General features: G+C 31.1%; 1 protein-coding gene across 1 annotated transcript in view; it reads left to right on the forward strand.

The window, feature by feature from the left end:
* Window positions 1-1,571, forward strand: part of LOC113374800 (segmentation protein Runt-like) — a 105,292-nt gene extending 103,721 nt beyond the window's left edge. The window contains exon 11 of the mRNA XM_026614766.1: window positions 1,389-1,571. Coding sequence (XP_026470551.1) covers window positions 1,389-1,570 — 182 coding nt within the window. The 3' untranslated portion in view covers window position 1,571. The remainder of the gene's footprint in view (window positions 1-1,388) is intronic.
* Window positions 1,572-11,099: the final 9,528 nt, after the last annotated feature.

The raw sequence follows: 11,099 nt of genomic DNA on the forward strand, positions 1-11,099 counted from the left end.
TTCGGAACGGCTTGACCTGCCTTTGCCAAAAACTAATCAGCACGTCTCCTTATCAATACGGATCGAATGTTTTTTGAATTATTCAAATCGGTTGATCCGTGTTCCCGAAATCGTCGACGAAAATTTGTATCCGCACATACATACACACACATACATACATACATACACACACACACACACATACACACACACACACACACACATACATCCATTTTTTCTAAGGTATGCCAAAATGTTCAGAAACCTCTGAAACGTAAAGATATATAAAAATTTTCATTTTCGATTTTTTTGCGATTACTATAACTTGCCTTACGGAAAGTTAATTAAGGGGTAACACACATTTTTTCAAGATTAAAAAAAATTTAAGGCTTCAAAATGCTTTGAATTTTTCAGATATTAAAGAGAAATAACTTTGAATATATAAATTATATTTCATTTTTAATCTATATTGATATGTAACAGTTTTTGTAATTGCTAAATTGTGTAAATAGTTATTTTGATTAATATAAAATAATCACGCCTGAGGTTAGTTGCAACAAAATCTTGAAGCTAGTTGCACTATACAAAATTTATATACAGATTCAAGTAAAAAAGATTGAATGGAATATATAGTTTGTAAGATATGGGCACAAGGAGACCAAAAATCTTATTTGAATTATATTGATATTTGTATCATAAGAGAAATCATATATTTCATTGTATTCGAGGTATTTTTATCGTTTTTTTTTATCCTTATTACTTGCTGCGGTAGTTATGCCTAGCCCCAAACACGGGGTAAGTTGTAACACCGCACTTTCTCTAGAAAATGATTAATTGCGAAAGAATGAACAACAGTTATGGAATTATTTTTGCTTGATTCGGTAGAGGAATAATTACAGCAAATGTCCATCTTTATTTCGTAGAAATATAATTAGTGGATCCCAAGATATGCTAATATAAAAAAAAACTGTTACAACCAGCCCCTAGCTCCTTTACGCTAAATAACTTCCAAAATTTTCCAATATTTTAATGACAAAAACACGTTTTTTAAGCTGCTACAATAATGTTACTCATTGCATTTTTTTCTAAAAATTTAGTTAATATATAAAATTGTGATAATCAGACTTAATCTTTTCACTTTTGAGAATGTTTTCGGTAAAGGTGATGCTGCTGTACAGCCAGTGTTGTTACGCAAAAAAATTTTGATTTTCCAATCGATAAAAATGTATTTAAAAATAAAAATTTCACTTATAAAAAACTAAAAACTAGAATTTTCAACATTCGTACACACGGATCGTCAAGCAAATGTCATCTATAGACGACGCTCGTAGCGAAAGTGTTAACGAATAATATTGAAAATATTGAATATAAACTATATTTAATATTATTATATTTTTTTCAAATTTCAGGTGCTCCATGCGGCGGATCTGAGTTCCAAAGTGTTATGGATGTTTTGACACAAAATGGACGTAACACCTTGAATAACGTTAATAGTTTGAATAATGCAAATAATTTAAATAATAGTAGTAACGTAACAAACCATAAAAATATACTAGGTGACACTGGCGGTTCGGTCTGGAGACCATACTAAAGACGACTAAAGATGTTTAGCTGGACAGCACGTTTTATAACGATTGCACAGAAAAATTAACTATTATCTGATTTTCGTAATGTTATCTATATAAACGTAAACGGTACTATTTAAAGGCATGACGTTTTGTAGAATTATAAGTATATATAATAATAATTTTCTTAGCTATTTGATCTAGTTGATTTTGTACTGAAATTAAATCTATATTTGAAAAAAATGTTCACTTACATTGTTATATTAATCAGTTATGTAATACTTGTTATATTTGGTTCCAAATAATAAAGTTTCATACGGATAAGAATAATTTTTGCTCGATGTACAGTTATTTTAAAAAGTTTGGTATTTTAATCCCTATGTTTATCAACCAGTTAAATCTTAAAGGAATATGTAATTAACTTCTAAAACAAAAGTATAGTTTGATTCGGCTGCAGTAAATCACCAAAGCTGGTCTTCATTATATTCCAAGTTTTTACGGGTTCTTAATCGCCATAAAATAACAAACTTATTATCAGCAAATATTTCATTCAACAAACCACCAAAAAACATTATCACAAATTTTTGGATAGGTTATAATTTTAATTTTTCATTAAAAGGACTAACGTATTTTTTACAAGAAATAGTGGCTGAAAAATCATGAATCGACCACTTTCTTTTACAAATATTTGCGGGTTCTTATCTGGTACGTAAGCGAGATTTTGTTAATTAATGTTGAAAATGTACACTCATGTAAAAAGCCAGATATTTAATAAAATTATTAAGGGTAAGTTAGGTTAAGATAACATCCTTTATGTGCAACATAAATTAGATAATATAAGAAATATATATAAACTTGTACGTAGTACATAAATTCAATGATATTATTAATAAAGTTATCTAACTAAATAAATTTGTGCGTTTTTTTACTCAACACAAAACGTAACGATGAGTTGAAAGAATTGTAGTGATAATTAGTTAATTTATTATAAATCAAAACTTATACAAAGAAATCCAGAGCGCAGTGTGTAGGGCAAAATTTCGACGTTTTTCCAAAACAGCTGCACCGATTTCACTCATTTAAACGTCATTTGATGAATCTTGATAAGAACTCGTGTTTATTATTATTGTGGGATGATAAAAATTAATTTAAACTCAATCAACTCAAAAGTAAAATTTTTGATAATTTTGAAATTTTTTGAAGAATTTTACTTTTTTTTAAATTTGAAATATTTTTTTGAAAATGAAGGTTTTTTAAGTAATTGCGTTTTTGAAAGGTTTTTCAAGTAATCGCGTTGCTTTAGCTATGTAGAAACAAAACGTTTGCCGCGCCGCAATTTAATTGATAAACATTGGTACGAAATTCATAGAAATGTAAACTATAATAAATTTGTACTTATTATAAAAATCTGTTAAAATATCTGATAATTTGATGTGCATTTGTTTATTGATCATTTTTGTCCGCCAAATGGCTTTTTTTACTTTTTTCATTGAATCTCCAAAATCGCTAGAACTACCTTCCACAAAATACAATAAATTCTTCTTCTCGTCAATATAAGTAAAACGGACGCTCCGTTCTTCCCAAAACTAGATTATCTTTTTTGGCATTTTTTGCGCCGTATCTTCGAAATGGCGGGATTTTTCTTGGCCAAAAACTAATCAGCACGTTTCCTTATTAATCGGATGTTTTTTAAATTCAAATCGGCTATTTCGTATTCTTGAAATTGTCGATAAAAAAATATATCCGCGCATACATAAACACACACGTGCATACCTCCAATTAGCACAACAAAAAAGTGAAGCTGTACTTATCACGAGTAGAAAAACAATAGAGACCATCAAGCTGAAGATAGGAAATCTAGAGATCACGTCAAAACCTCACGTCTGTTACCTCGGCGTAATGTTTGATGCTCAATTGAATTTCCATCAACAGGTGGAACTAAGGCGTCAATAGTTAGGACGAGATGTGTTAGACTGGTGGCTAATGTTGGAGGCCCTAAACAAACCAGAAGTATATCATCAGTGGTTACTTCGGTGCTTACATATGGTATCATCATATGTGCTGATGCTCTCAAAACTCAAAAATCGATAACAATGGCAGGACCTATATATCATCTGAGTGCTTTAAGAATTGCTTGCGCATTTCGCACAATATCGGAGGAAGCGGTGTGCGTCATTTCAGGAACTTTGCCTCTCTTAATCTTATCAGAGGAAAGACAGACAATTTACCATCAAAGGCATCAACAACTGAGTCCTGAGAATAGAAAAACGGCAGAACAGCATTGATCGATGGCAGCAACTGTGGGATGTCGCAGTGAAGGGCAGATGGATGCATCGTCTCATTTCAAACATCAAAGTCTGGCTAAATCGCAAGCATGGAGAAATGAATTATTACACTACACAAATGCTATTTGGGCACGGCTGTTTGCGAGCCTACCTCGCCTTTCGAGCTCGCCGGATTGCCCATATTGTTTGGGCAAAATCAAAGATGCTGAGCATGTGTTCTTTGTGTGCCCGCGATTTGGTGCTCTACGATATGATGTGGAAGAGACATTGAAGCGAAGAATTACTCCAGGTACTGTTGTTGAAATGATGCTGACAACTGAAGCTGCTTGGAACGCCATATACAGGTTTGCGAGAGAGGTGCTAATTGACCTGCGTTCTATGGAAAGAGAAAGGGCGAATGGGACTTCGCCCATTTAAAAGATGAGTATAAAATCAAATTAAGAATCATAACTTTGTAGATACTCCCCCCACGAAGTAATGCCTAACGGCGGTTTCCGTGGAGAGCAGAGGCAAGGGCAAAGCGGAGAATTTAGTCGGTATTATACCAGGGCCGTGTTGAGTTACGACCAGTGTGTGATGCGTAAAAGCATTTTCTTTGCTACACAAAAAACATACATACATACTTACATACATGCACGCACGCATACTCAAACACACAAATCCTGCGTTGATATCGTTAACAGCGTTTTGTTTCAACACAACCCCGTAGCAAAAACAGATTGAAGCTTGTCATCGGGTTAGATATAGTAATGCACCGGGATTATATGGAATTTTTAATATCGCCTCAAAAACATCAATTATGACATCTCGGACAATGTTTCTTAATGCCTATAATACGCCAGTTTGCGTCATTTCAGGAACTCTACCTCTTTTAGTCTTAGCAGAGCAAAGACGGTCAATTTACCAACAAAGACATCAATAACTTTTATTTTATTTCCATCTAAACTACAACTGCCTGAGAAGGCATTCCGTAATTGTTGTGATTAGTTATTAAATAAGTTTTTAAAATACTTATTTGGTAAAATAAAGTATAAATACTTAATTGGTAGTATTTCAAGTTAGTATAATAAATATAAATATGTGACAATAATTGCAAGCAGATAATAAATATAAATATGTGAGAATAATTACAAGCACTATACTAAATATATAACTATGCTAAGTCTAGTGGATCTAATCTTCTTAGTCTCTTGACAGTGTTCGCAGAAAGTAGGCCCTTTGCTAGTTCATTTGGATGGTTCTCCAATCTTGACTTATATTTTGCAGCAAATCTGCTAATTTCTTCCGCTATTGTTTGTATATTGCAATTCTGATGAACAAGCCAATTAGGTACATACCTGGGAGCCTCCAGTATTTTTTTGAGGATCTTGTTTTGAGCTTTCTGTAAGATGTTTATATTAGATCGACTGGCACTACCCCAGAGTGAAATGCCGTAAGTCCAGATTGGTTTTAAGACGACTTTGTATACAAGAAGCTTATTGTAGGTGGATAATTTGGACTTCGGACCCAACAGCCAGTAAAGTTTTTTAAAATTCTCTTCAAGCTGGAAACGTTTTTTCATTAGATGATTTTTCCACGTAAGCCTTCTGTCCAAGTGAAACCCCAGGTAAGACATCAATAACTAAGTCCTGAAAAGTTGAGAATAGAAGAACGCAGAACAGCATTGACCGATAGCAGCAACTGTGGGATGTCACATTTAAGGGCAGATGGACACATCGTCTCATTCTGAACATTAAAAGTCTGGCTAAATCGCAAGCATGGAGAAGTTAATTATTGCACTACGCAAATTGTTCCCGTTCGCAACCATTCGTCGAGATCCTTTGCAACAGAATCTGATTGGGTCGTCTCATCTGGACTTGTTTAGATCCGACTTTGGTCGACTAGCGATCGCGACAGATTTCAAAATCTTCGTCGATCTCAGAGTTGGAAAGATTTTTGACATAAAATATTGAAGGAAAAATTGTTGGTTTATTTGAAAAGTTTGAACCAACTTTATACAAGTTTTTACTAATTTTATGTTATTTTATTCGCTGTGCTGCTGTACTGGTAAGAAGTTATATATTTTTTACAACTCATAACGCACTCTGTGCAGTACTGCCCGTACAATTAATAATTAAAATCATTTTATTGCTTGGCGTACGGGACACCCTTGTGAGGGCACCCGCATCGCCATCCCGGCTCATTCAGGCGACGCGACATTTCTGTCGCCCCTTAGGTTTGCGTCACCTGGGGCATACATTTTTTTTTTGTGCATGCGAACAACGATACGGATCTGACTAACATTTTCCTAGCTGTACTACACATCGTGTGCTATTGATGAACTGAAAATTTTAAGCTATCAATCGTCGCTAACATAAAATTTTCAGTGAAATTATTTTATGGTAATCGTTAGCCGCTAACAAAATTTTCAGTAAAATTACTTTGCGATTTTCGTTGCCTACCAACGGTTGTTAGGCTATTAGCCATTGATTTTTTAGGTTTTTTTTGGTTGGTTGTATTTTTGAGTTTTTTTAAAGCTTTTAGCCTTTGATTTTTTAAGTTTTTTGAGCTTTTTTCAAATCTTTTAGCCGTTGATTTTTTAAGTTTTTTTTGTTATATTTGTGAGCTTTTTACAAAGCTTTTAGCTTTTCATTTTTTAAGTTTTTTTGGTTGTATTTTTGAGCTTTTCTCAAAGCTCTTAGCCTTTGTTTTTTAAATTTTTTTGGTTGGTTGTATTTTTGAGCTATTTTCAAAGCTTTGAGCCTTTACCTTTTAAGTTTTTTTGGTTGGTTGTGTTTTGGAGCTTTTTTCAAAGCTTTTCGCCGTTGATTTTTGAAGTTTTTTTGGTTGTATTTTTGAGCCTTTTTGAAGCTTTTAGTCTTTGATTTTTTAAGTTTTTTAGTTGTATTTTTGAGCTTTTTTCTTCAAAATTTTTTTTAGTCCATTTTTTTTGTCCAAAATTATTTTGTCCAAATTTTTTTGCCAAAATTTCCAAAAACTTTCAGTAAAAATTTTTTTTGTCAAATTTTTTTTCCAAAAATTTTTTTTGTCGAATTTTTTTTCTTGAAAATTTTTTTGTCGAAATTTTTTTCCAAAAAAAATTTTTGTCGAAATTTATTTTCAAAACATTTTTTTTTCAATTTTTTTTTTCAAATTTTTTTTTCCAAAATTTTTTGTCGATTTTTTTTAAAAAAAAAATTTTTTTTCGAAATTTTTTTGTCAAAAATTTTTTTTCCAAAAAATTCTTGGAAAAACTTTTTGCAAAGCTTTTAGCCGTTGATTTTTTAAGTTTTTTTGGTTGTATTTTTGAGCTTTTTTTAAAGCTTTTAGTCTTTGATTTTTTAAGTGTTTTGGTTGTATTTTTGAGCTTTTTTAAAAGCTCTTAGCCACTTGATTTTTTAATTTTTTTTGAGCTTTTTTTCAAAGGTTTTAGCCTTTGATTTTTTAAGTTTTTTTGGTTGTATTTTTGAGCTTTTTTCAAAGTTTTTAGCCGTTGATTTTTTAAGTTTTTTTGGTTGTATTTTTGAGCTTTTTTCAAAGCTCTTAGCCTTTGCTTTTTAATTTTTTTGGGATGGTTGTATTTTTGAGCTTTTTTCAAAGATTTTAGCCTTTGCCTTTTAAGTTTTTTTGGTTGGTTGTATTTTCAAAGCTGTTGATTTTTTAAGTTTTTTTGTCAATTTTTTTTCAAAAATTTTTTTTGTCGAATTTTTTTTCTTGAAAATTTTTTTGTAAAATTTTTTTTCCAAAAAATTCTTTGCCGAAATTTTTTTTTCAAAACATTTCTTTTCCAATTTTTTTTCCAAAACTTTTTTTCCAAAAAATTTTTTGTCAAATTTTTTTCTATCAAAAATTTTTTTCGAAATTTTTTTGTCAAAAATTTTTTTTCCAAAAAATTCTTGGAAAAGCTTTGGTTGTTTTGGAGATTTTGGAGCTTTTTTCAAAGCTTTTAGCCGTTGATTCTTTAAGTTTTTTTGGTTGTATTTTTGAGCTTTTTTTGTTCAAAATTTGTTTGTTTAAAAATTGTTTTTTATCCAAAATTATTTTGTCCAAATTTTTTTGCCAAAATTTTTTTTGTCCAATTTTTTTTGGCCAAATTTTTTTTGTCCAAAATTTTTTTTGTCCAAAAATTTTTGGTGGAAATGTTTTTTGCCAATTTTTTTTTGACCAAAATTTTTTTTGTCGATTTTTTTTTCTTGAAAATTTTTTTGTCGAAATTTTTTTCCAAAAAATTATTTGTCGAAATTTTTTTTTCATAACATTTCTTTTCCAAATTTTTTTTTCAAAAATTTTTTTGACCAAAATTTTTTTGACCAAAATTTTTTTGACCAAAATTTTTTTGACCAAAATTTTTTTCCAAAATTTTTTTGACCAAAATTTTTTTGACCAAAATTTTTTTGACCAAAATTTTTTGACCAAAAATTTTTTTCTAAAAATTTTTTGGCCAAAATTTTTTTTCCAAAATTTTTTTGACCAAAAATTTTTTTCCGAAAATTTTTTGGGCCAAAATTTTTTTGACCAAAGTTTTTTTGACCAAAATTTTTTTGACCAAAAATTTTTTTGACCAAAATTTTTTGGGCCAAAATTTTCTGACCAAAATTTTCTGACCAAAATTTTTTTTCCGAAAATGTTTTTGACCAAAAATTTTTTTCCGAAAATTTTTTGGGCCAAAATTTTTTTGACTAAAATTTTTTTGACCAAAAATTTTTTTGACCAAAATTTTTTTCCGAATATTAGTCAATATCGGTCTAATATTGGTTAATTACGATCCAATATTGGTCAATATCGGTCCAATATTGGTCGATATCGGTCCAATATTGGTCAATATCGGTCTAATAATGGTCAATATTGGTCCAATATTGGTCAATATCGGTCCAATATTGGTCAATATAGGTCTAATATAAAAAAAAATTTTTTGACTAAAAATTTTTTTGTCCAAAATTTTTTTCCGAAAATTTTTGGGGCCAAAACTTTTTTGACCAAAATTTTTTTTCTAAAAAACTTTTTCTCCCAAAAATTTTTCTCCCAAATTTTTTTCCAAAAATTTTTTGGACTAAAATTTTATTTCCAAATTTGGGCCAAAATTTTCTGACCAAAATTTTTTTTCCGAAAATGTTTTTGACCAAAAATTTTTTTGGCCAAAAATTTTTTTCCGAAAAAATTATTTGTTGAAATTTTTTTTTCATAACATTTCTTTTCCAAATTTTTTTTTCAAAAATTTTTTTGACCAAAATTTTTTTTCTAAAAAACTTTTTTTCCCAAAAATTTTTTTCCCAAATTTTTTTCCAAAAATTTTTTGGGCTAAAATTTTATTTCCAAATTTGGTCCAAAATTTTCTGACCAAAATTTTTTTTCCGAAAATGTTTTTGACCAAAAATTTTTTTGGCCAAAAATTTTTTTCCGAAAATTTTTTGGGCCAAAATTTTTTTGACTCAAAATTTTTTTGACCAAAAATTTTTTTGACCAAAATTTTTTCGACCACAATTTTTTTCTCAAAATTTTTTTTCCGAATATTAGTCAATAACGGTCTAATATTGGTCAATATCGGTCCAATATTGGTCAATATTGGTCCAATATTGGTCAATATCGGTCCAATATTGGTCAATATCGGTCCAATATTGGTCAATATTGGTCCAATATTGGTCAATATCGTTCCAATATTGGTCAATATCGGTCCAATATTGGTCAATATCGGTCTAATAATGGTCAATATCGGTCCAATATTGGTCAATATCGGTCCAATATTGGTCAATATCGGTCTAATATAAAAAAAATTATTTTGACCAAAAATTTTTTTGTCCAAAAATTTTCGGAAAAAAATTGGGCTAAAACTTTTTTGACCAAAATTTTTTTTCTAAAAAACTTTTTTTCCCAAAAATTTTTCTCCCAAATTTTTTTCCAAAAATTTTTTGGACTAAAATTTTATTTCCCAAAATTTTTTTGTCCGAAAATTTTTTTCGAAAAATTTTTTTGACCAATTGACAAATTGATGTCACACGCTTCGAAATACTGCAAGGGTGATTATGAAATAACGACCTAACAGCTGTTTCATTGCGCTCAGAACTATCGTGAGTGTCAACTCAATTTTTTGTTGGGTTTCATTTTGTTGCGAGCAATGAGCAATCAATTTGACATAAAATATTGAAGAAAAATTGAACTGATTTTATGTGATTTTTTCCATATACAACGGTTACATGGCATCAAGTTAGGTTACATCAAAATCCTTTAGAGCAGATCCACATTGATCTTCTGATCTTGATTTTTGAGATTGCGGACTATCGGAAGTAGAAGGCAGGAAAATTATTGTAAAGACTTGAAACGTCGGGAAATTGAATCTTTAAAATCTTTTTCACTTTCATTATTATCTGATTGACAACTTGTCAGAAAAAAGTCAGATCGGTTGCCAGGATGAAAGTTTTGTTTTCAATATTCGTTTATATTAAGTTGTCAATCATTTATTAATTGATCTTTTTTTATCGGCGCCGTCCTTAATTGTAATTAAAACCGTTAAATTCTATAATATTTATCTAAATTTATCATGACTATTATTTATATATTTCAAGTAGTATTTAAATTATATCGAAATTGCGCATAAAATAAATGGCATTAAAAGTAGAATCATTCCAACAAACGATGTATAAATTTATATATCATAAAAAATGAAATACAAAAACTGACCCCGCTCGCGGATTCGATCTCGAAACCCTACGCAACAACTAACGCCTATGCAACCGAACGATTTAACGATCTCGACCACCAGCGTGTCTTGTAATTGTCAATTATATACTGTCAGTATTAGACATGTCGAGATGGCGCCAAATGGCATATGGCGCACGCTTCGAAATACTGCGAATTCGACTATGAAACATCGACCCAAAAGCCGTTCCGTCGCACTCGAGTTGCAAAACTCGGGTGTCTAAGAGTCCCAGTGACCGGCTTTAATGTCAAGTGAGAATCAATCACTTCTGTCAGGCCTCTCGTTAGCACCTTGCATCGAGGTCCGCTGGAGCAGAACCTGATTCGGTCGTCTCATCTTGATTTTTGTTGGATCGCGGACTCGGGAGATAACGGTATGGTGCCTCTATCTTCTTCCGTTGTCTGCGGCTATTGGGGGGTCGCTGACAGCAGGGGGCTGTCAGTTTTGTGTGTTGTGTGTTGCATGTTGCATGGTGCATGGTGTGTTTCAGTACGTGTGAGCGAGTGAGAAGCGTTCGCGTTCGTCGACTTTGGAAGACCGGGTCCAGAATCGACTAGCGATCGCAGCGTAAATTGGGCGATCGTTGCATATATTTTT

The sequence above is a fragment of the Ctenocephalides felis genome, unplaced genomic scaffold, assembly GCF_003426905.1.
Source record: "Ctenocephalides felis isolate EL2017-DRISC unplaced genomic scaffold, ASM342690v1 CF-g0.4_SCAFFOLD_01886, whole genome shotgun sequence".
NCBI classification, from domain to species: domain Eukaryota; kingdom Metazoa; phylum Arthropoda; class Insecta; order Siphonaptera; family Pulicidae; genus Ctenocephalides; species Ctenocephalides felis.